General features: G+C 40.4%; 1 protein-coding gene across 9 annotated transcripts in view; it reads right to left on the bottom strand.

The window, feature by feature from the left end:
* Tp63 (tumor protein p63) overlaps positions 1 to 26,362 on the bottom strand; it is a 197,094-nt gene that overhangs the window by 84,567 nt on the left and 86,165 nt on the right. For 3 of the 9 annotated variants that reach the window (XM_032899242.1, XM_032899247.1, XM_032899248.1), the window contains exon 1: positions 6,528 to 6,569. The exons of the other annotated variants lie outside the window; for them this stretch is intronic. In XM_032899242.1, the coding sequence (XP_032755133.1) occupies positions 6,528 to 6,569 (42 nt within the window). Of the gene's footprint in view, positions 1 to 6,527; positions 6,570 to 26,362 lie in introns of those variants that run through there. 9 annotated transcript variants of the gene reach the window in all.

Raw genomic sequence — 26,362 nt, 5'->3', positions numbered from 1 at the left:
GCCTTAAGAATTCTGGGGTTACAGGTCCACATCACACCAAACTTGTCTTTGTCTTTATATGAAGTCATTAAATCCCCCATCAGCATCTAGCCACCCATGGCCTGTCCTACTAGTCTTGCTGTTCTATACTTCTATTCTCAGGTGCCTGCTGCTCTTCCTTGGGGAAATAGAGTGATGGGGGATTGTGGAAGTTAAGTTCAGTATTACAGACAAAGATAGGTCTCTTCCCAACATGACTTTTCAGATGCTACCTCCTCCCCCCAATCGAAATTTAAAATGTCATGGGTGAGATGCTTTATGTGAGAAATTAAAGCCTAAATGTGTTTCTTATGTTTTTCTTAACTTGGTGGGGGGGGTGGCATTGCCACCTGAATTTGTTCTAAAACATTCCAACTGGAATTCTCATGTCGAGCAAATCTCACAAATGAATTTTGTCTCCCATATTTATCTCCAGAACTGCAAATTTTATTAAGAGCAGTGTCCTGGACCTATGATGACTAGGAAATATAATTAATTCCTGACAAACAAAACCATCTGAAGTTTGTCACTAGAACACAATCTTATGGAACTAAGTTATCTGCAATGTCTTTCAGTTCAAGTCATCTTGTGGGCTAATTCTTCTCTCTTGCTGTAATGTGCCCCTTAGCAAAACCCCAGAGCATGTCATCAAAGTTATGAATCTCAAATTTGTGAACAGAATTCATGTTTCAGAGCATATAAGCCCTTGCAGTTCTCTGTTTCTGTGAAAGCCCTTCATTGTTAATGCACAGAAGTATATAAATCAATATATTCTCTTTACAAATCAGTATGCCTTGATCTGCTTCTATTCTCTCTTACAGTTTGATAATTTTATACCTATGTTCTTTGCACACTCATTTCCTCCACTCCATTATTTGCTGAATTGTAGAAGCTCTAACACGTGAAATATTTTTCACAAATAATCATAAATAATTCATGTTCTCTCTCCTCTCTGTCTCTCTGTCTTTGTCTTTGTCTCTGTCTCTCTGTGTCTCCGTCTCTGTTTCTCTCTCTCTCTCTCTCTCTCTCTCTCTCTCTCTCTCTCTCTCTCTCTCTCTCTCTCTCTCAGAAACTACAGTGTCCCTCTCAGGCTGGTTTTAAGTTGGAATCATTTATGAGCACATTCTGTCCTACCTAGGCTGGCAAATTCTCAAAGGTCTGTGACTGCTACTTACTCACTTCTGCCTCCCTTTCAAGAACAGTCCATGTGTCTAAACTTAGTTTTCAAGGCTTATTGTGTCATACAGAAGTGTTCATTTTAATGGGAAAAATAATCTTTACAGATTATGGCTGATGTTTGATCTATATATCACTTCTTATTTGGGAATAGTTTATTTAGGGAAAATATGAAAAGAATAGAGTCCATTTTTAGAGCAACCAAATAACTTGTGTACCAACTAGAACACTTTTGCAACTGAAAAGGAGTAGTATTAATAATTTTGCTGGAACAGCAGATATAAACAGAGTGAAACAAGACTAAGTATCCCCAATTCAGCTTGACAGGAACCACAGCTATTGAAGAGAGCTTTGGGCAGAGAGTACCTGAGTTGACTGAGACCTGAGAAAGGCTTCCTTCCTACTATTCCACCTGGTGAAGCAAAATGCAGTGGAACTGGGCAGAACTGGCAGCTGATGTATAGGGGGTGCGAGAAATGCCTTTTTTATTTCCATATAGTCCATGGCTAAGCCATTTATTTTTCCTCCCTATGAGCTCTCACATCTGAGATCGCACACTGCTCTGCTCAGAGCTCACCCCTGATTTGCCATCGGCACTGTCAACACACCCTCCTCTCAGTAGCACGGACCTTCTTAGCCCCTTAATATTTTTAACCTTATATCCTTTTGACTCCATACTTTCTATTCCATTGCACTATATGACATTTCTGAGCATGTCAGCCAGCACCCAACTCATGTGCCTTCTGTGTTTTGCCACGTCCCCTAGAAATTTTCCTTCCTTCCTTCCTTCCTTCCTTCCTTCCTTCCTTCCTTCCTTCCTTCCTTCCTTCCTGTATGTCTAGATTCAGAGAATTCTATGTGTCCTTCCAAGCTGCATCCCGCAGATGCATTTGGCATTTCCCGATTGTCCTCGCAGGGGTTTTTACTCTGCTCTAATACTTTGCATGTTGCCCACGATTCTTCCCTACCACGATGAAGACTCTACCATGAGTCAGATGAACTTCTGGCACAACTGCCTTTCCTTTTGACATTCCAAGCTATTGTGTTCTAGCCCCCAAATCCCCTACCCTGTTGGATACTCTCTATAAGCACCATTGAAATTAGCATTGGATGACAGAGAACACCTTTGTCCATCATCAGGTATCAAAGGGGAGGGAGAGTCCACTAGGTTTAGAAAGCATTGCCACCTTGAAAACAAGTAAAGTTTACAGCAATTATGAAAAGATTTTCTTTTTTAACTGAGTTCTCTTTTGATCACTAGTGCTGTCTCTATTTTTTTTTTACTATCAATATGTAATAAAACTTGAAATCTCTTCAACCACAAAGCAAAAAGGTTGACTTGGTATCCTTGAGATAAGATATTTTTAACCTATGTTCCTCTCTTCTAAGCAATAAGCGTGCACCAAAGAAAGCCAGTGTGCACTTGAGGCGACATACTTCTTAACCTTTTCACTCAAATCCTTGCTAAACCAAGTCTCATGACCACAGACCCTTACTTCCTTAACAGGGCAGAGTACCGAATCCATTCTAAATCCTCTATGTTCAAGCCTAAGAAAGTCTGTGGCAGATTTGTGCTCAAGAAATGAATGCAGTCTGAGGAAAGAACAGACAGTCCTATTGGGCTGCTGTGGGTAACATTCATTCATACTTCTGCCCCCCACACCCCTGTGGAGGATCACTGCTCTCCTAAAAAACAACAAACCAAACAAGCTTTCCCTTATCTAGATAAAGGATAAGTGTTTATCAGCCCATCTCTTTTCCAATAGTAGCGAGGAAAGTATGATCTATGATCTGCCATCTCAGATCTCTTTCTCCCAGTCCCTTCTGGGCTTGAGGGCACCCAATTGGAAAACAGGTAGGGCAAGGCAGCCTCGTGGAGAGTGACTATGTGGCTGACACCCAGAGTCAGTCTACTGCTGCGGCCTGCCACTATGCTTTGCCTGAGAAGGTCCCTCATCTAAAGCCCTGCATGGGAATCCTTAGGACTGGCATTTATTAACAAGGAAGAAGAACACTGTCTCCCACTTAAAAGGCAGCCGCTGAAAGGACAGAGATAGGGAAAGCTGTGCGGACCATGCAGGCCCTGAGGTAGTTGCGTGAGTAGTGGCCTGGCCTGCAGGAGCCCTCACCGAGGCTGCAGTACTTTCCCCGAAGCATTGCTCAAGTGTTTCACGGAAAGCTCTCTGGGCAGCTACGTCAGTTACAACAGTCCTCTTCAGAGTGTGTACAGTTGCTCCACAGAGTGCCGCACAACAATGGTAGCAAGTAGTGCCTAGTTGTACACATAGAGCACTCTCATCCAAAAGGAGAAACGGCGAACTCTGAGTAGTAAAATGGAATTTTGCGTCTTGGATTCTGTTTAGTATCAATTCACAAAAATGTCCTTTTCCCTCTCCAAACTTGGGATGTTTCAGCAAAGACCTCTTTTTGAAACGAAGCTTCTCTCTCCTCATTTCTTTTCCTCTCTTCTCTCTCTCTCTTGCTCTCTCTCTCTCTCTCTCTCTCTCTCTCTCTCTCTCTCAGGTGTGTGCACACTCGTACACACACACATACACACGCACACACACCACACATATACACAGGCACACATACACCACATGAATACACATGAGCCTACACAACACACACATACACACACACACCACGCATACACAGGCACACACATACACCACACACATACACATGAGCCTACACACACACACACACACACACACTACACACCCACACACACACACCTACACACACACACACCTACACACACACACACACACACACACACACACACACACACACACACACACACACACACATGATATTGATGCAGTATTGTAATGAGGGTTAGGAGGGCCTAAGTCTAGGGTTTATTTGTTTGTTTGTTTTTTTGTTTTTGTTTTTTTCATTCTTTTTGTGTTATTGTTTTAGAGAGTAGAGTTTGGTCTGTGAAGAAATTCCTTTCTTGTAACACTCTTTATCTGAGTCTGGGATGGTTACAAGCTTGGCACTAGATCCCAGTGCAGGCTTGGTACTTCTCCATTGTCACACAAAGGCAGACTTTAAGCCCTGCCTGTCACTTCTTACCCATATCCTCCTTCTGGGCCCTTCCTGCTCATTAGCACCTTCCCTGAATCAGCTCAGCTGCAGGGAAATAACTGGAAAACTGAAGAGAGGATAGCGAGGGAACATACTACCTCTTTACTAATTTTTGGATTATCAACTCTAATTCTCAGTAAGTTAAGTTTAAAACAATATGTTAAGCCAGAGAGTACATTATAGTTATAAATAATACTTGCTCTATATTCCTTTATATTCCCCAACCTGTCCAGGTTTAATAATTCTTACTATTTCTATATTGGTGGGTACAGATAAACAAGACTATCAAAGTGCCATTCTTCTTTATTAAAACTCCATAGTTAGAGAAGCATGTGGACCCAAATATTTCGTATACGTAGAGGCAGCACCAGATATTAATGAGAAGCCCACACAGACAAGGAAGCTGGTCATAACAGAAGCTGGCCATGAAGTTACGACATAACGCATACACTGATGGAAAACGAGAAAGCCATGAAGCATGAGGAAAGTGATTCAGACAACAGGAAGTCCAGCCATGTTCTTTGGTAGCTGTCTTCTAGGCAACTCAGGAGTGTTCCAGCAGCTGGCCCAGCGGCCTCCGGAACCCTCGCTAGTCTCTGCCTAGCAGTTGAAAAGCCTGCGTAGAGGTATTTCCTTCATGATAAGGTTGCCATATTCCTGCACATAAAAATGACTGTCTACAAAAGGCAGATATATACCATTGCCATGTTTTTTAAAAAATGGCTTTTCTGATAAGAAAATTTTTAAGGCAATCATTTCTTTGTACCTTGACACCAGGTTTGTAATACCCTCAGCCATATCTCAGAACGAACTTTGCTTCCCTCACAGAGAGCTACCCCCTAGACACTTAAAACTCACTTCGCAAAAACAGCCTACAAATACAGACGGAATTAGATGGACAGACCGACCGTTTTCTTAATTATGGAAACTGAGCAACATCGGACGCAAAGGAAAGACCCGGACGCACATACAACTTATAGCATTTCTTTAAAATTGTTTGCTAACAATTTCTTTCAATAGGAGAGCAAAACAAGAAACTCAAGTTTCTCTAGCAAGGACAGGCAAGCCTGCCTGTCTGTTTTAAAGGAAAGCAGGCACTTCCTTTTCCTCCTTGAGATAACTTGATATTTCCCCTGTTATATTTGCACAGTTCAGGCGTCTAGACAACAGCATGGTCAGTCACACAGCTCTGGCCCTGTTCTACTGCCCTTTGCTTCTCTTCCTCTTGCCGTGTGTGTTGGGTGCTAGGATTTGTTTGGACTATAAAGGAGCTGGATTCCCGCACCCCAGCCTCCTTTAACCGAGCATTCACCTACGGGTCTTCCCATCGGAAAGGAAAGACTGGACTCTTTCTGGACAGCCAGCCCCTGCACCCTCCCAATCAGATCAGTGTCAACACAGCTGCGTCTTCCTAGGAATGTAAACCAATATTGTTGTTAGGCCTCGCGGGCCTCAGGGAACATCCTCAGAGCCCTCCAGTCTGACCAGAGGTTTACTTCCCCCTCATCCCTGTGCCCAGTGATTAAAATCTCTAAATCAAACTTGCTAAGAAGAGAGCAGAGGACTGCCAAACCTTAACATCTTGAACGCTCTGATGCTCACTTTCGTGTACACACACACACACACACACACACACACAATTGTTAATAGCATTCTGTTCTGAAGTAACTTGTCTGTCCTCCCACCACAGTAAACTTCTACCTCAGTCACCTCACAGTAGGGACAGGATCTCTATATTTAAATGAGCTCCCGGGACTGATGCATCTAAAAGAGCTAGCTTTAAACAAGCCTACTTCATTAGTTTGAAAAAAAAAAAACATTTCCTTTTAGCGTGAAGCCTGGAGAACTGAATTAAAGAGTTAATACGCAATCAATGAATTTGTCTCACTGCTACATTCACACACTCAAAGTTTCTAGCAGAATGCTGTCTACTTCCGCTGCTCTTCTTACAGGAAAAGCAATTTTGTAAAATCCTGAATATTGTGTTTCTTCGAATACATAATGTCACCCAGGAATTTTTGTTTTCCCTCTTGCTCCTACTGTTTCACCTGACACGCAAAGAAAATAAAAGAAATTCCTACAGCCACTACAGAAAACATTCACTCAGAAAAGAGGATTCCCACACACCACTTGCAGACAGGTTTACGTCGGGTCACTAGAACCACAACTATGTTTGTTTTTATTTAAAAGAAGAAGTGAAGCAAAGCACCTCTACGCAGAGGGCTAAAATCTTAAAGCCTTACCTCACTAAATTGAGTCTGGGCATTGTTTTCCAGGTACAACATGTTAGCAGTAAGACTGGCCAAGGCTGCTCTCCTCTTCTCTGCTTCCAGGGTTTTGCCAGCCCCCCCACCCCCTCTGAGAGCCTGTCACTGGGAATCTTCTACGAAGATAACAGAACTCAGGTGCCTCTCTCTTTCTCTCTCTGTACATACTTTAAGGTTCCCTAATATATACCCAACTATAGGCATGAGGGGCGGGACTCTTCACTTTACCTGTCCAATCCATCAACTTCCACCTGGGCTCCTCTACTCCAATGGAGTGAGGCCTCTCCCATCTCATTAAGTAGTTAGAATTCCTTATCACCAATCTTTAAAAGAAAAGAGAAAAAAAAAGAGAGAGAGAGAGAGCAGAAGACAGACAGGTAAAACTTTCCCTGTCTCTTCCATAAGAAAGTGCACTCTGTCCTAAAAACAAAACAAACCCCCCCACACACCCAAACAAACCTACCCCCCCCACCAGACACGCAGAAGGGAGGAGGCGGGACCTGAAGTGGTTACTACACTTTCCAGTTGAGAAGGAGGAGCTGTGCGAAAGTTTTGGAAGACTTTTTCCCCCCTGCCTTTGGGATTTTTAAGAATTATTTCACAAAGTTAGAGGTTAGGGAAAAATTACGTGTGTGTTGGTTGTCTCAATATAGAACTCCAAAAGAGACTGCCTGTCAGCCCAAGTATTCTCTTTATTCTTATCATGCATATACCAGCAGATTCACGTCAAGCACCGTAAGCCACTTGCCTGCTCAAAATATGTTTCAGAAGCAATTGAAACCATCAGTCTGGCTAGACTTATAAAACAAACATCCAGTATAAAACAACATACAGTTAAGTAGAAGCTCTGGGAAGCATAGCCAGGCTCCAAAATCCCCTCCTCTATTTGTATATTTCTTTTCTCTAGTATATTCTATATTCAGTATCTAATAGGGCTCTAAAGATACTTATTATGAATGTATAACAAAATTGAATATTGATTATTTTCTGTCGTGTTTCTATTAAATGACTAAAAGGGTTATCTTTGATCGAAGTAGCATGGATTTGCATAAACACATAAAAATATTCTTATAGACTTTCTTCTCTTCTTAGACTGAAGATGGAGTGCGCCCAAATTCTGACATAATTTCTAACGCGCTCTGTCGTTATTACCTAGGGCTTAAAATCCAGCCAGCCTTGTATCTGAACATTAACCTCCCTGAATCCCAAACACAGTTTTCTCTACTGTACCTAAAATTATAACTGGCTGAGATTAGTAAGAATGAATATTAGATTTCTTTTAAAATTTAGGAGATTAAAAAAATCAGAAAAAAATCTAGTGCTCATAATAGTTTACTATAAAAATACTAGAATTAACATTTGTAATATATTTATGAATTTGGATTTGCCTTCTGTCTAAATCCACTTTGTATTTCCAAACGTCATTCAGGAAAAGGATGAAGTGGTCATTAGGGTAAAGGTTATTTTAAAGACCCAGGAATGATTGTTAATTGTGAAGCACACCCCCCCTTTTCTTTCCCGGAAAGAAAAATCTCCTATATACAATTTAATCTCAAATATTCAAGAATATGAGATTTTAAATACTACAAAATTATATCACACAAACCATTTACTTCCTCACTTAAGTATGAGGAGGAATTACGCGTCTTACTACCTTACATGAACCAAACAAAACCTAGGTGGGGGGCGCTAAAAATGTAGTAGAATCATTTAATCCATGCTTTTCCAATTTATTCCCCATGACAGGCTAAGAGCTAATATAAAGGTTGGATGATCCCAAAGCCAGTATTGGATCCCCCAGAAGCTTCAGGCTTAACAAAGGAATTTTATTCAACCTATCATTTAATCTCAAATGAATTTTTCCTTGAGAATGGCTATTTTAAAGTAAATCTGTTACTACATTATTTTTTATACTAATTTGACAGTACAATAATTTGAATCCTTTAATTGAGCTATTATTAATTATATACAATCACAGGTTAAACAAACATTTTTTTAAACGAAGTTAAAAGATTCCCAGCAGGACTTGGGGGTGAAAAGTCTCTTTCTTTCTGTGTGTTAATCACGCAGACAGATCAGTCTGTGGTCTCAGTCACGCATGGACCAAGATTTTAGACAGGAATCTAAGAGCGAAGGGCCATGGCTAGTTTAGAACTTTGGGTAGCTGAGGAAAAGAGCCTGGGCAGGGGATTTAGAGACGAGAGTTATGTTTCCAGTTCTGGCTTTAGCCAGCTCCATGTCCTAGGGGCAAGTTACTCAACCAGCCTAGATGCAGACTCCTCATTTGGGAAATGACAGTGTGTCAGAGCTCAGGATTCCTAAAGACCTTTACAAAGAGGGAAGTCTGTGTCTTTGCCTAGGATTAGGAGAAGTGCTACACAGAGTTCCCTCACTTTGCTTTGATAGCTGTCCCTCAGTTTGTTTATCTCTGCATTGTACAAATGATGAAGTTAAGCCATGTAGAGTTGTAAATACTTAAAGGGCACAGAGCAAAAGGAAGCCAGGGATTGGGAATGAAAATGCATATTGTTTCTTTATTTTTGCTTTAGGATATTTCCATGAAGAAAAATTAGCTAACTGTTCAGATCGATTTGAATTTAACATAAACATTCCTCAGAGTGCTAATTAAAGTCTATCTGCTAATGTTTGGTTTCAGAATTAGCATCCTGGATGTAAGAACCATGTGCTTAATCAAGCTGAGAGCTTATGGGAAAGTAACAGTTTCATGCATTCTGCTTTTCTTGGGACAATGGTTCGGAAGGATTTGAACCCAGGCCATGCAGAGTTGGCTAGGGAACAACACGGCACAGAACGATCTCTAGAAAATGAGACATTCAAGCAGGGTTTGTGGATAAACAGTAAGTCTGTCCTATGGCTGGGGTCAACACAATAGAAGGAAAAATCATAGGCTTTGTGGAACTTAGTCTTACACTTCATAGTGATCCTCCTAAAGAAATTCATTTTCTTGACTTAGAAGACAAGGGAGATTAGAAGCCAAGATTACAAGTACTTGGGATTATTTATTTACCAAAGGAAACCAAGAATTGGCAAGTTCTTTGTTTGTTTTTAATTGCAATGCTTAAAACTCTAAGAAAGACTGTGTATCTAGTTTTAAGTTTAGTTATCTTTCTATGTCTTAACTAAAAGGTATCTGGGCGAGGAGGCAGCAAAAGGGAAAAATTGCAATGTGTTCTCTCCTGGGACCTGTAGTCATCCTTTCTCTACCTTTCCTAGCGCAAGTAAGGGGACACTCACAGGGTACCACAGTTCCAATAGGATAAACAACTATTTAGAAAACACTTTGAAACCATTGCAAGTTGGTCCCATGTTCATTTGCTGGGGCCTTTGTCCTCCCTACTGTGCCCATTATACAGAGACCCTTTCTGTTCCCTTCTGTCCTACTCCTCTTCTCTGTCTGCTTCTTCATTGGGCACTCCATCGTCTCTCTATCTGGTTCCCATTAACCTGTATTCAATGTTCACCTGATGCATGTGTTTGTTTTGATAGTCTTTTAACTCTCTCTTCAGGGTGCTTCTTGAATCTCTTAGTTAAAGTAAATTCTTACATTATATGGGGTCAATTAACTGTTGTAAAATTCTACCTTTCAATACAAGTATCGCATACTCTTTCATTAAACAATGCATTTGAAGTTAGAAAGTATTGTCACGCCTATCACATGTAATACATATAAATGCCTGTGTTTCAGTTTTCTTCTAGAAGAAAGAAAAAGCAAGTCGAACAGAGACTCTTTTCCCAAAGCGTATTATGAAATAAACACTTATTTTGTGGAAATCTTTTCCCAGAAAAATCGCAGCACAGTAGTTCATTAAAATAGAGAGGAAAAATAATGACTCCGATCTAAGCTCAACATCTCAAATCCTTAATAATCATTTGTGGAGAGGGAAGCTTGCCAGCTTGACAAAGCGGTGAGAGTCCAAAGAGAGATTGGGGTTTTCAGAGCACAGGGGAAGCTCAGGGCTGTAGGGACTTTCCGAGCTGCTGCAAACCAAATCAGCCACATCTTTAAATGTCAGTTACCATCCAAATTGAAGGGTAACTGACAGAGAACACAGAGTAACTCTTCAAACTCCGATCTTCCCTCGGATAACTGATTTCCTTCCCTCTGTGCCCCGCACCAGGGACAAGGATGAACATTTTTATAAACTGCGAAGTCACCTGATCAACTCCCTCTTTGGTCCAAACCTGCATTCAGAATCAAGATATAAGGCCACACCTGCTTAGGGTCAGCAGGTAGGCTCTGAAAGGTGGGGATGCCTTCTAACACAGATGGGGCAGGACATCCTGTCCAAATCTGATGATTGTGTTCAAGATAGAAGTTTCTGTATTCGTGTTATTGTAAAAGTTAAAATAGTAGAGAGCATTAGGTCTCTCTCTCTCTCTCTCTCTCTCTCTCTCTCTCTCTCTCTCTCTCACACACACACACACACACACACACACACACACACACCTTTCTGTCTGCCTGTCTTTGAACTTCTTCTGGGTCATGTATGCTTCCAAGTATTTTATATATATATACAATTTATTTAATTCTCATGAAAATAATGACTTAGAAGTACGTTGGTGCTGCTTCATAAATGAAGACATTTCGGTGACAGTGAAATTCTGAGTATTTTCAGCCCCCAGATCTACATGCAACTCTGATGGATGATTAGGCTACAGCTTCCTATCTCCTCTCATTCTCTGTTTCACCTTCCTCCAGTGCCATGGACACAGCAGTCTGCAGTTCATTCAGCAGACTCTGTGATTCAGCCCACTCTGTGATTATAATAATAGCCGAGTTTTAACCACATAACATCCCTGCTTTTAGATAATGCTTGGCTTTTGAAGGTCTCCAAAACAATCCAACTCAATAGATATAGAAATGGAGCAATGTAATCATCTTTCATATAATTCTTCATTATGATAGAAAATTAGACTAAATGGTAATCTGATAATTAGAAGCAAACCCTGAAAACTCTAATGTTTAAAAGCCAACTATAAGCATATCACTCACAATTATTGCTAACATTGGCATTCTCCTGTGTTTACAGACAGCAAAAAATTAACATGAGATACAATACTACTTTTGTTAATTAGCGCAGCATTTTGGCCATTTTCTTGGTACATAGTCACACAGCTAGAAGTACTGGGGCAAATGTTCTGGCCTAAGTAACTGAATGGATATGGTATCATCCTAATTTCCATAGTCCCAAAACATACTCAGAAGACTCTCCCCATCACAACACTGTAAGATATCCTTTCTACCTTTAACAACGAAATGGGCAACTCTACTTTTACCATAGATTATTTGCTTGCTGGTGAGATTGTGTTTCAATCTCCACTAATCCTCTGCATTCCATTGTTTATTTATCTATTTGCTGTGAGGTCAGGGCAATGTATACACTAGGCCTTGGCCTTGCAACTGTCCTTCTCCCAGCTTTAGAGGAGCTAGGATTATGGGCATGAGCCACCAAGTCCATCAAGGATTTCTCCTTCAAATGCTCTGAAAATAGCCTATGCTTGCCCTCCAACACTGTCCGATTGAATCTGTAAGCTCTTGTTATTTATAATGATATTAATGTTAAAAATTGATCAACTAATAATGTTACTTCTCCCTTGATTAGAAATGGACATAAGAATTCTGATCACTGTATAAATAAAATGACTTCTTGGGATTTAACATTTGCACTACTTATTTATATTATGAACATATCATTTTATGATAAATGAAATAAGAGTACACAGAATAAAATGTAATCACATTTTTTAGAACCTAGAGCATCCCTTGTTAAAATTTTGATATAAACTATACCAAAAGGACAAATTACATATAAGTATATAAGATTCATAAACTGCATGTATTATCTTAAATATTAAAGGTATGTTTATTCATGCAATGGCCTTAAAGCAATATAATATGCTATTTGGTAAAACATAGCAGCATAAATTCAATAATTCAACCAACAGATAACATTGCATAGGTAGAAACATAGTTCATAGGCCAAAGTGCTTGGCGTGTAAGCAGGAGCTGATTTGTAATCTCCAGAACCTATGTAAAGTCAAGTGCACTAGCACATGTCCGTAATTACAGTTTTCTTATTGTGACATGGGAGGTGAAGACCAGAGAATCCTCAAAGCATCTTTTGGGCCAGCTATCCGAGTGTACAAAGCAACACATAGCAAAGGGCTCTTTTCTCAAACAAGTTGAAAAGTGAGGACTGCTAGCCAAGGTTATCCTATGAGCTCCGTGTACTTACTGTGGTATGTGCACGCATGTGTGCATGCGCAAGCACTCGCACGCACAGATACACACACACACACACACACACACACACACACACAGAGATATATACACACTATTCCAAAAGCTAATAGCTACCACCCATTGCTCCCCACACTGTATGCATTATCGCTTCTGTTTATACCATTCTCCCCTTTCGATCTCACGCGCTCCCCAATGCTCATGTGGTGGAGGTTTAGCCCCTGAATGATGGTATGGCTCAGGGCCTGGAGCTTTAGCACCAGAGCTTAGTTGAAGACATAGGTGTTAAAAGGTGTAGTGCCATTTCCTCCCACACTTGCTCAGGCTATAACGGCTCGCCTCAACACAAAACAGAAAGCAACAGGGCCAACTAACAGTGGACTGAACCCTCTGATTACCAAGATCTCAAGGAAGAAGTCTGCCTTTTTAGGTTGTCCAACTTGAGAGTTTTTCAGAAATCTAATGTGATTCCAGAATTGAAAAGCTACAACGTTAATTCATTATATTATATAAGTGAGTAACTTCCTCCTTTTGGGACTTGGTATTACTCATTAAAATAAACAGGTTCACTCCACACCCACTGGTTTGATTTACAAATAGCAGGTCTTCACATCAAACCAGCTCACATCAAATTCCGGCTATGTTTATTTAACATCTTTAACACTTCCCCCTTAAAAGTCAAATTTTTATCCTATATTATGTTTAACTCTCCTAGCCAGCTCTGCATCAGAAGTTACATGATAGGTTCTACAAAATATAACTATCATTCTTATTTATTCATGTCCATAGCTCCATGTTTTGCTACATCCTCAACTTCTCACTTTCAAACATTACAATGTCTTAAAGTTTCAATAGTCTGAGGAATAATTATATCTTTGTCCTTATCTTAGCCTTCTGATTTGATGCCACAGTGTGTGTAGAGATGCCACCATACTAAGTGGCCCAGGCAACAAAACTCCCAACAGGCAGGGAGGGAAAGTGCTCTGCAGTCACAATCAGTGACCAGGGTCTGGGGCCTACATGGCTTTAAGCTCATCCCTTTTAATGAACAGGTGAGAAATACTCATTCAAGACGATCACAAAACATATCATGTTGCTTTCTAGCTCTACTGAACTGTATCTCCATGCAATACTAGAGGTTAACATGCCTTTCTTTCTAAAACCATAGAAAGAATTGACTCCTCCTACCTGTAACAACTGTACATAAAAGATCTCTGGCCCCAGACCCTGAATATAGGACAGTGATCTGGCTTTTGTGGCTGTGCCAAGTACAATGCTTCCCTTCAACACCTCAGTTTTCAATCTGTCCTGGAAACTCTGTTGTCACAGGTTGACCCTGGATGTGACTAGGATTCCTGAGTTTTGGGAACTTATTTTTGTCTATTTGACCATGACATAAAGTTTATTATTGATGAAAACAGACAAGATTCAATGTAAGGCATTTGTCTTTTCTGGATTTCCTCCCTTAAGGAAATTGTGGGGCAGTCAATTTCCATTCTACTTAGGGCCTGGCGACTTCAGGTTTCACTTTTATTTCCTTAAATGGATTCTCCTTAGCTCCAGGTTAAAGGAGAAGTGACAGCTTTACACCTTGAAAGAAATTTGAAAGACCCTGCTTTCCTACACAAAGCCCACAGTACCTTTGACTCACAGCCCTTGCCACCTCCTTTCCACCTGCGCTCTGCTCTGGCCACTCAGGGTTGTACCACCTCAAGATGCTAAGCACTCAATGCTCGTGCATATAAACAGGCTTGATAGTCTACTCAGTGATTTTTCTACCTGCCTTTGGTATCGCCTGTCGGCTCTCTGACTCTCTATAAGTGAAGCCAGTAAATGGCTAAGTCCTAGGGCATTTCTGCAGTCAGTAATTCTCTGTACAGTCCTGACCACTTTACTTCCTCAGTATTAAGCGTACAGCCATGGATATTGTGGCCCACATCAGCGTTTTACTAGAAAACATACCTCCAAATAAGGTCAACTAAAGAGAGTTGAAATGCTCAGGAAATGACAACTGGAGGCCTCAGTGGATATAAGATAATTGACTCTTCTGCCTCTACTGGAACTGAAGTGACTTAGGTATGGCAAACCATGGCACTTTCTAGAACTGAGGAGCAGCAAAAGGAGGATACCCTTCCATACACCTGGCATCGGGTTGCCTCATGCTCCATTTTTGGCAGTAGAACATGGGAGGAAGAAGAAAACCTTAAATAAATACAACATGATGTCATAGTACACTGTTGCCTTTCCCACATGTGGAACACTAACGCATTTGTTACATCTACTAAGGACTGTCGGGGTCCATAACGTCAGATTTGAAATTACCTACTGGCTTTCTTTTCATAAAAGGAGACTGAACGTTCATATATGAAGGGGTTTTGATAATAATCTTGTGATCAATTCTCTCTCTAGGATAGTGCCATTTGAGTATGTATGGGAAAAGCTTCTTTAACTGACAAAGAGGGACACAGCTTAGAGATTTGTAATAATTGCCTTAGGATTTTATTTTACCTTGTGCCTTACAACACACATATATTATGTTTCATAATCTTTCGGCTGGTTCTATAGTTTTCTCCAAAAGGAAAATTCACATGCTTTCAAAACTTGCTCTTTGCTACATAGTGCTGTGTGTATGCTATTTATTTATGGTTCTGTATTTCCTCTAGGTAGTCGGTCGCTAATTTCTTGCTAAATTCCTGTTATTGCACATCCCATCTTGGAACCTCACTCCGTGTGTTTATGAATTCTATAATAAGGAAGCACATGAGCGCAGTGGCCATGCCTCAATCAGCTCTGTAGCCCCTGCAACTTGAGAGTCAGCAATCAGCACAATCTGTGCTCAGGAGAGGTCTGGTGTGTAAAGCAAGCTTGTCTTCCTTTGCCTCAGTTCTCAAATAAGGAAATGCGCTTGCGGAGGGATGAAATGCATAACGAAGTTCACACATAAATTACACTTAGAGCTGAGCTCAGAACTCAGATTCGCTGGCTCCCTCCCCACACACTCACTTTGTGTGGCACCAAGCGCTCATTACCCAAGAGATTACTGCCTTGCACGCGTGCCAACAGTGTGCAGGAATGCAGCCTCAGAAAAAGTAGCATTTTGTTTGCATGGTCTGCGAGGGAAACTGAGAGGCCCTGTGGACACAGTGGGCTCCAGTAGTCTGTCGGGTCCTTTCAGCCATGTGTCCCTTGCTGAAGATTGCTCTCCAGAGCTTTCTACTGTTAACACCGTGAATTGACTTATTTCCAGCTCTCCCGTCCTGATTCGCCACTCAATTAAAAAGTGGTGCAACCAAGCAGGGTGTGCCTCTGCGACTGGGCGACAGAGCCAGATCTTCCAGCCTGTGGAGGACGCTATTTTGGTTTTGTAAGAAAACATTATCTGCATCCATCTTTAGCTGGAAAATTCTGTCAGAAAGAGATTTTAAAAGTCAACAAGAGAAGTCCCGCCTCTGAAGAATACATGCAACTTCTAGAAAAGACTGAATTGTCTTTCAGACTCACTCATGTTAGACAGCAATGGGAAACTTGTTCAGTAGAACCGTGGATGCTTAGCCTGTGTGAGGCCCCAGTTGCATGACATCCAGCCAAACAAACAAACAAAACACCCAAAATAATGAGGAATTTACCCAAACTGAAAGATAAATAAATGAAATGAAATTATAAATTATAAGAATTGTGAAATTCTAAGTAATTATAAGAATTGTGAAATAGTTTAAATATTCAGGTAGTGTTCAAATCATAAAAGAACACACATGAAAAAGCAAGGTTTCAGTGTGCATAATCTAAAAGCCCATATGGGTGTGGAAGTATGTGTTCTTGCACACATACATGCATATAAATGCACACAAGTACACATATACATGCTCATACCTGTAAACACAAATATATACATGCATACATTCACACACATGTTTGGTCTAGCAAAATGAAAAATAAAAAAACACTAGGGTTTACGATATAGCACTTGCCTTGCATGCAAGAACCTAGTTGTTATCCCTAGCTCTACGAAGAGATAAAGAAAGATGCATAGAGAGAGAGAGAGAGAGAGAGAGAGAGAGAGAGACAGAGAGAGACAGAGAGAGGCAGAGAGAGAGACAGAGAGACAGAGAGACAGAGAGATAGACAAACAGAATAGAAAAGATTACAGTTGGTCATGATTTATAATTTAGTTGCTAAGTGGGCAGTGGCAGTATTATTGATATTATAATCTACTACTTCCATTTTGTAATCATTGCTTTCTACCCGTGCAGACTTTTGTTCAGACAGATCCTGTGTGGAATAAGGGTCTTAAGCTGCAATGTCCCAGGGTAGACTTAACAGGACAGCTGCTGCAGCCTGGGCTTGGAGGATTGTACCAAAATCAGTTCACTGATACTTCAGGCAGAGCATATACTTAGAAGACACAGTCAGCATCTTCTCCTCTGCCTTAATTCCCAGAAGGTCCTTTTTATACTTCTTAATTTGGCAACTATAGTAGTTGTTTGCTGGGGGCAATAGCTTGGCACTCAAGCAGGTGAAGTTCTGGTACTTGATCCTCAAGTACCACACAGGCCATGCTCCCTGTTTGATCTCCACTGTCATTATAGAATGGAACAAGTCAAAATACATTGGTTCTTCCTGTGTGGCAAACTGCCAATGTAACCTTTAACTCCCTTTCCCTTGTTAATAGGAAACAGACAAAAATGGCAGTCAAGGTTTAAAGTTAGTTGACTGAATTGGATCATAACATCAAACCATACATACACTGAAGACAGTAAGTCTTAAAGGAGTCTTACAGACTATCAATTAAAGATCATGTTATTTCATCTCAAACATATATTTGCACACTGCATTGCATAATGCCTTCTGAATGACGCCTGCATATTTTCCTGAATATGGTCTCTGAAAAGATCTAAGCAACAATATGTTTTAGTGTTGGTCCTAAAACTGTCCCAACCAGTAAAGATTTCTACATAAAAACATGAACACATGAATACAAGGTCAGGATGGTAACCATGCTAAATGATAACTAAAGGACATGTTAGCGTTAAGTCACAAGCCACAGTTTGATGAAACAGGGAGAAGGTGTGACTGGTTCCCAGTTGGGAGATAAAGAGGGAAGGACTGAGAAGGTCGTCCCTAAATCAAAGCATCAAAAATGCTTCTAAACAAGAAGGTGGAGTTATTGAGCCCTGGGGCTCATAGGACAGAGATGATCGTGTAGGAAGGCAATACTGGAGTAAGCCTATAGTCGGTTTGACTTCACCATGTATAACACATGAGGTAACTTTAAGCTCACTGAGACTTGGTGGCTTAAAATCCCTGCAAGAAAACACATGCTAGAGTCACCTTTCTTCCCTATGACTGATTTTCTAACTCCTCATTTCAGTAGAAAATCTTTATGTGGATTGAAAGTCTATCAGGAAGACCACATGATCTGAGGGCTCGCCTTCATCTGCTACCATCACACAGATCAATAGCAACTCATCTCCTTCTCACCCTCCACAAAGAAGTGGGCCAAGTCCACCCAACTGTCACAACAGCATTTGCCCTATGACCCTCAGCAAACAAGAGTACAGGATGCCTTTCTGCACTGCTGAATGCTATGCCTTGTAAAGACTGACCCGTGTGACCAATTACAGAGTACAACTCCATTGCCCTAGACATAACAGATACTTTTAAACCACCCTTGACAGATCTGTGGCCTTGGAAGAGACTACTCCAGAAGAGGGTGGGGGAAGAATTTATTCTCAGGGTAAAATTTAAAATCTAAACGGGGATCCATTTCTTCATCAGTACTCATCTGTGAAGGCAGGAGGAATAAGCCATTAGTAGTCCATCAAATGCCCCTTCACCAATGCTGGTTATTACATTCCCTGGGACTCTAATTGGATATAGTTATGATGATAGTTCAGTACCCAGGATATCTACCTTTTTTATTTCTGAAAAGTATGGCAAGTTGAGGAAGGACTCTTACATTGTTTCTCAGAGGAAATGTAAAATTCCAAAGACTAAAGATGAGAGGAAAGGTGAAAAGAAATGGCGGATAGTGGTAATGATGGTGATCCCAAATTTCTATATGGCAGGAACTAGAAGGCATTGTATGCTTGAGGGCCGTAGACACAACCAAGCTATTTTGCTTCCAGGTGGCCAGTGCAAAGCAAGGAAGTGATTGGTCTTGATGTTTGTAACTCTGTGTTAGTATCACATGGCCTGTTTGCATAACATATCCCAGAAGAGTCACATCACCTGTGATATCAATTGTAGGTTGATCTCATTATGCAGGTGAAGGCAGGTACATGATAGAACGAGGCCTGTTATCGGATGAGAAGGAAGGATGGGTGGGGAAAAAAGTTTTAGAGACCAGAGTGAGGGAAGGGATCAGCCAAGAGAACATGGAGGCAGATGTTACAAGTCCTCTCTGCACATTTACAGGTTGTTATGACAGCTCTTAAGGAATGGATGTGTACAGGATTTTGTGTGTCTAGATGGGCAAATTATATCTTATCTAGTTGGGCAGTTTATATCCTTATTACTTGGTTGTAAGTTTCTTGTGTGGATGTATTGTGGATTGAGAATTTAACATGTAAATCTAATTGTTGGGTTACAGTTTGTTGAGTCTTGATTTTACCAGGTGACTGAAACCAGAGTGTTCACGACTAGCAGAGAGTCAGTGGGAGAGATAGTACTCGGAGATGAATTAGCCATAGCTCCAATGGCCGGCTGGAGCCGGAACTAGCAAGGTAGGGAGACCGCCAGGGTACACACAGGAATAGTTCTCCTGCTTTCATATTTTTACTGCAACAATCAACTAAAAGAAACAAGCATGTCTATATGTGGAATTCTGTTGTATTGTCCACACTGCCTTCTCATCCATCCAATTCACCTGCTTTGAATTCTGCTGTAAAAATATATTAAGATTTAATGCCCAGGACAGGTTTTTATTAAGTTCACTAATGTACAAGACAGCTTTGCTTAGGTTGGATGAAACTTTTGTTGTTGTTGTTGTTGTTGTTGTTGTTCTAGGCATGGAGCTTATAAAAGATACAAGAAATGTGGGAATTAAGAAATGGAGAATTAGAAGGAAGTAAACAATGAAGACTAGAGCCTTCCAAGAGACAAAGAAGTATAAAAGTACGGAAGCGTGTTGAAAACCATTTATTCACAAACAAATGAGGGAGAAAGAGGGAAAAGCCATGAAGTCAGGACAGCAGTGTGGAAAAGACTTGGGAAGGGAAGTTGTGTCTGGATAGGATCTAAATAGCATGAATTCATACAGAAAGTTATCAGAGAGTAACATTCTTTTCAGAAAATTGAAATAAGAGAAAAGAAAAAAGAACTAGAAGCAAGGAGCACTATGAAATAAAAATCAAAATGATAGAAAACAAGTAGACGAATGGGGTGACACAGGACGACTCTGTACCCCAGTCTGTATTTCAAACATGCCTATTATGAGTAGAGTTTAAGAGCTTCCTTGAAGTCCATAAGACCTGTGTTAGTGGAAAGTTTGTGTTCTTGTTTATGAAGAGAGGATACCACTACCTAAATCACCTCTGGGTGTTGCCAAGGGAGATCATTTTACCACTTCTAAACTGGAAAGAAAGCTATAGAAGACTAGAATTCACAGTCATATATTGAAGTTTCCCAAAGAGCAATGGCCAGGATTTATGTCTTCCTTACTGCACGCTTGTCCCCCATGTAAAACAGCCACGATTTCTTTCCTATATTCTTTTATCTCACCTGTGAGCAATTGCCACATGAAAGAAATATGGGCGAAGGATCGAGCTCAAGGAGCAGAGTGAGTACCTGCCTAGTGTGCGTGAGTCCCTGAATTTCATACCCAGCCCTGCAGGCATAAAACAGATACAGTGGGGCATGTTGTAATCGTGGGAGTTGGGGGGATCAGAAACTCAAGGTCATCCTCGTTTGTGACCAGCAGAGAACTTGTTGCCAAAAAATGAATAAAAAATGAATTCGGCTACAATGAGTAACTTGCAGACTTACTGTTTATTATCTAGAATCTATAATTATTAAATATTCTGTCAAGTATTAAAATATGTGCTTTGCTTTTTGTGGTTTTTTTTTTTTTGTTGTTGTTGTTGTTTGTTTGGTGGTGGTGGTGGTGGTGATGGTGGAGGTGGTGGTGGTGGTGGTGGTGGTGGTGGTTAGTTGGTTTACTTTTTTAGAATTTGCAGTTCTCGGGGAAGGTTCAGTAGTTCACCAACTCTGTAGCTGAACCGTAGCCTTGCTTCTGAAGATTAGGCTTTAAAGAAATTATTATTAAAAGTCAACAGTTTGCTTTAAAACAAAACCTGAGCATCTAGCCACACATGAGTTTTTTAATGTTATTTGTTTATTTGTACTTAGTGATGTACTTTCTTTTCTCTGTGTGTGCATATTCATGTATGGTTAGTGTAATGCATGTATACACATGTACACGTATATGTGGACACTAGAGGACCACATCAGATTTCATTCATTCTTAAGCACAACACACTTTCTGTTTGAGGAAGGGTCTTTCATTGGCCTGTGGCTCACAAGTCAGGCTACACTGGCTATCTGTCGAGCCTCTAAAATCCTCCTGTCTTCAGGCTCCCAACACTGGTCACTAGCACATGCCACCACTCCCAGTTTTGTAGGTGGGTTCTGCGGATCAAGCTCAGATCTTCACACTTGTGCAACCAACATTTTATTGACTGCACCTCTTCTCTAGCTTGACGTTTATCCTGTGATCAGAGAGAATGAACTGGATGACATTTTCCCCTTCCTTCCCTCTAAGAGAATTAGAAGGCAGAAGCTTCTATACAGTAATTACAGAGTTAAAAGCCAGGATGCTGGGGATGTTAGATCTGGTGACCTTTGAGATCTTCTCTAACCCAAAGAGTTCTATAATTACCCAGGTACAGACACATTCACCTGTACACTCGCTCACCAGAGTTAACAAAACACAACGTCATAAATGGAACAAACACAACGTCATAAATGGACATGATAAGGAAGCAGCATTTTCAATGTCAGTGTCACAGTGTTGATGGTCAGTGTCTTAGCATCCAGAAAATCATTCTCTCTGTTAAATAAGGAGGAAACTTTCCAAATAACCTGACAGCCTGTGGGTCTGGCTGAGTTCTGTAATTTTCCTGGGAGTTGAACTCTGATGTGTGATTCCTAGTCTACCTACAAGGAAATATCGGTTGGTTTGGGAATGTATCCAGATTGTCTGAGTTTCCAAGATGTGTACAAAATTAAGAGACTCCAGCATTTCTAATGAGGTCCATCAACCCTGCTAATACAGCTTCTCTTGCCATGGTTTCTTGCAGCCACAGTCGCTTAAAGCTGTCTGACAGATTTACTGTCTAAGGACTGACCTACGATTTACAAGGAAAAGTTTGGGGAAGTGAAAAAAAATAAACCAGTGCAAGAATGAGAATTATTTAGAGGGAATGATTCTGACACAACCAGAGGATTAAATAAAGTACAGGATGTGTTACTTGCTAACACTGAGGGGTTTTGCTTGTTTGATTTTTTTTCCCAGAGTTATACACTGTGGAGAAAAGTGCATATAGAAAAACATTACATCAAGATCAAAATAACTTTCAGAGGTATTGCTTCATCTTCTGACATAGCTTCTCAGAGAAAGAAAAAAAGAGTCACCGCTGGTAGGTTTTGGAACATTTTGTCCTCCTTTATAAAGCAGGGAAACCAGGAACTGAGTATGAGCAAAGACTAAAGCTCCCTTTACCTGAGGAGCCTCAATGCTTTAAGATGCAGCAAAAGCTTCAACTACTCAGTTAAAGACTCTGGAGTGCAAACCCAAACTATTATCTACGCATTACCCACTTATCTGCTTATTCTCCCCTGGAAGTCCACTTCTGTTTGCAGTATCAATCATGTCTTAGGCAGCCTGTCTTACTACAAAGGGAGGATTTGATGCCCTGCTTAGCCTTCTTGAAGGAGCAGACTTGTGTAAAGCTAATTCATTTTACCACCAAGGCTATGGGATGAGGTAGTCTTATGGCCAAGTATGGAAAGTGGCTATTACAGCCCACGTCTTGAAAATGAAGAAGAGATTCATTCCACTTTGCCATGAAGCACAGCAATCTAGTCACCAAACTCAGCATTGAATATTCACCAAATATCTTGAAAAATGACTGGTAGTATGACATTTGTATTAGTGCTAAATGAGGGTTAGTTTCAAGAAATAAAATGGAGATGCATACTTTTATAGGCTACATCCTGGTATCAGGGATCTGAACATCTGGCTGGATCATCCATCAGTTGGCTGTGTATTCTTGGGCTGGACCCTTGTTTTACTGTGCATGTGTGTCTTTATTAGTAAAAAAGACTTCAGCAGCCAGATAATCTTCACCGTCCGTCCTGGCATTGTCATCCTGAGAGAGGGGGTTATCTTATATGACCTGACTTTCCAGTAAACTCAAAATAGGTGTTCTGCTTGGGAAGCTGTAAGTTTGGGTCAGGGATAATATGAAGCTAAATGTCTCAATGAATACCCAGACCTATTATAATATAGTTGGTTTACTTAACTAACGTCATTAGCTGTTTCTGCTACATCAAAGGAATGCTTGCAAACCCTTACAATCAGACACGTAAACTCAAGCTGCATCTATCAGTGCCATACTCCAACAAACAGGGTTTCCAACATGCTGCCTACCAATCCTACTAAAACTATCAGGCAGGCAGACATTAGGCAGGGAATTCTCCATAGGAAGAAGCTAACGAATTCACAAACTTCCTGAAAGTTGTTGGGAGCTGACAATGACAGCACAGACAATGCCTAGACATTTCCACCATGGCTAAAGGAAAATCTGGATTTTGTAGATAAGCAAGAGATCAGCCAAAGAAACCTTTATGCACTGGTCATTATGTACTGGTCTTCTACCGAGAAGCTCCATATAAATATGTAAGATTATTAAAGAAAAAAACCAATCAGATCAATAATTATAAAAGTGAAAATTTCAAGACCAACTAACTCACTGATCTCAAAAGACTTCTGCCCTGTTTACTTTCTGTTTCATTATTAACACTGCCAGCATGTAATATAGTATGACATATTATAAAAACATCGTATTTTTGAAATCTTAATATTTTAAGTTGGGGGTTCCAGAACAAGACTCATATTTCTACTAATAGCACATAAACACTAAAATACACACTGCATGGAATTAAATGACTTTTGCAACATTTAATTGAACAAAAACTTCAGGTAGCTCGGTAGTGTATGAGTGTAGTCCCAACAAAAGTGGAAGTGGAGGCAGAATGAATGCAAATTCAAGAACAACCTGGACAATTTATTCAGATTCTGCCTCAAAATAAAAAGTGAAAAATATGGCTGAGAATATGACTTAGTTATAGTCTATTAATCTAGCATGCTTTAGGTCCTAATGAGGAGGAGGAGGAGAAAGAGGAGAAGACATAGTTACTATGCGCTTAGAGTATACATTGTATCAAAGATGGTAATAGATATAAAATAATATTTTAAAACACACAGTTATATAAACATGAAATATTTCTGTGTTCTTTATGACTATATCTCACTTAAAACTCTTGGCTGCAATTAACTTTGGTTTGTTCCAATGAAAATTTCTGACATCTTACATAATTTCTGCAGTGGAAGTGACTCACAATTTCAAGGAAAAAAACCTTGCAACATTAAACTTTTCGTCTTGCCTAACAATCTTGTGGCAATGCTGACTTGGACTGGACACTTTAAATTTGCATAGATTTGCAGAAAAGTGGTCTTAAAAAGGGAAAATCAAAAAGAAAAAGGAACAGCCTTTTAGGCACAATGCCTTTTGATAAGCCCCACATGGCCATCCTTCTGCTGCTTGGTTATATGACGAATGGCTCAATAGCTGTCCAAGAAGCATTTTAAATGTGTCTCCATAGTCTGACTGAAGAGAAAAGCAGGAGCTAGCATATGCGGATGGCATAACATCTACTGAGGTGGACAAAAGCCATCACTGAAGTCACACATGCTCACATGCTCATTAAAACTTACATTAGGAAAATCTGGGACAGGAGCAGTACAGTCAACAGAATATGATATGCTTTTATAGATGTGTGAAGTCCTGAGTTCAGGCCTCAAGGGCAGGAATCAGTAACAAAACAGAACAGAAGAGAAAAACTCCAAACAATGTGTGACATCACCAAGACTTGACATGTACCTCTTTACTGAACAAGCTAACAAATTTTGGTGGTAATGACCCCTCTAACCCAAACCACTCATCAGATGTTGGCTGAACACTGCTAGGTACCAGGCTTTGTAATATTTCCGTGTTCTGGAGGTTTGAGCAATCTGCTGCAAATCATGAATCAATCTGTGATTCATCATTGAGATACTGTCAATGGGGACAAATTTTCATCCTGTGAAAAATCCTTTCCGCCAAACTGAGGAATCCAACTAGGAGGGTTATCAGAAAAAAAAGAAAAGTAACATTCAAGTAAAGACCATTTATGTTCATATCATATTTGCACTGAATTAAGGCCCCAAGAGATTCTGAGGCAATGTTAGCCTGGCTAAGCCCCTTAGAGAGCCTTTTGAAGTTCAAATGTGCACCATCATTTAAAAGTTGCATTCTTTTGATGAAGCTTTTGCAGTGCTTAGAAACTACCTACACATGCTTATTAATTACAACTGTTTTATTAATCAGAGACAAGATTAGTGTTATCTATTGGGCTAACTACGGACAAAGGCTATTAGTATTAATTAGTATTAGTATTTTTGGGTTTACAAGACAGGGTTTCTCTGTGTAGCCCTGTCTGTCCTGGAGCTTGTTCTGTAGACCAGCCTGGCCTCAAACTCAAAGATCTGACTGCTTCTGCCTCCCAAGTCCTGGGATTAAAGACTGCTCTAGCAGTATCCAACCAAAAATAATTTTTTGAAGTAATTTTCAATCAAGAGCAAGAAAAATAAGAACAACGTAGCCCTTACATTTCAGGGGCCCACAATCGTTCGTCCTTCTCACAAACCAATCACACTCAGATGTGTGTCAATGACTTCTAAAGCCCAATAATCTCGAACAGACTCATTACAATAAACTTAAGGAAAAATATTCTTTCCTTTTACCCAAAAGTAACTTTCTACACTGTTATTCAACTTGATCATTACTCAGAACTGAAGATTTAGGAGATAATAAAACGAATTAAAATAGTAACACCAGGTACTTTTAAAAATACATATCTGCAAAGGTGGGGAGATGGTCCAGTGAGTAAGGGCATTTGCTGTGTAAGCAGGAGGACTTGAGTTCAAACCCCTAGCACACATGAACCAAGCCGGGCGTGGCTGTAGTTGCCTGTCCATCCCAGCATTGAGACATGTGGTCAAGTGGATCCCCTCAGCTGACTGGTTAGCCTACTTAAGGCCAGGTTTACCTAGCAAGAGACCCTGTTTCAATGCAACAAGGTACATGATGATAAAGAAACACTCATGCCATCCTCTGGCCTCTGCATTCAGGCATTCAGGGACTCACAAACTCATATGCATATAGTGCATGCATGATACTTACATACAAGGACGGTTTGCATAAATAACCACAGAATATAAACAGAGAAC

The sequence above is a fragment of the Rattus rattus genome, chromosome 4, assembly GCF_011064425.1.
Source record: "Rattus rattus isolate New Zealand chromosome 4, Rrattus_CSIRO_v1, whole genome shotgun sequence".
Lineage (NCBI taxonomy): Eukaryota > Metazoa > Chordata > Mammalia > Rodentia > Muridae > Rattus > Rattus rattus.
This window is presented reverse-complemented; position numbering and strand designations above follow the sequence as displayed.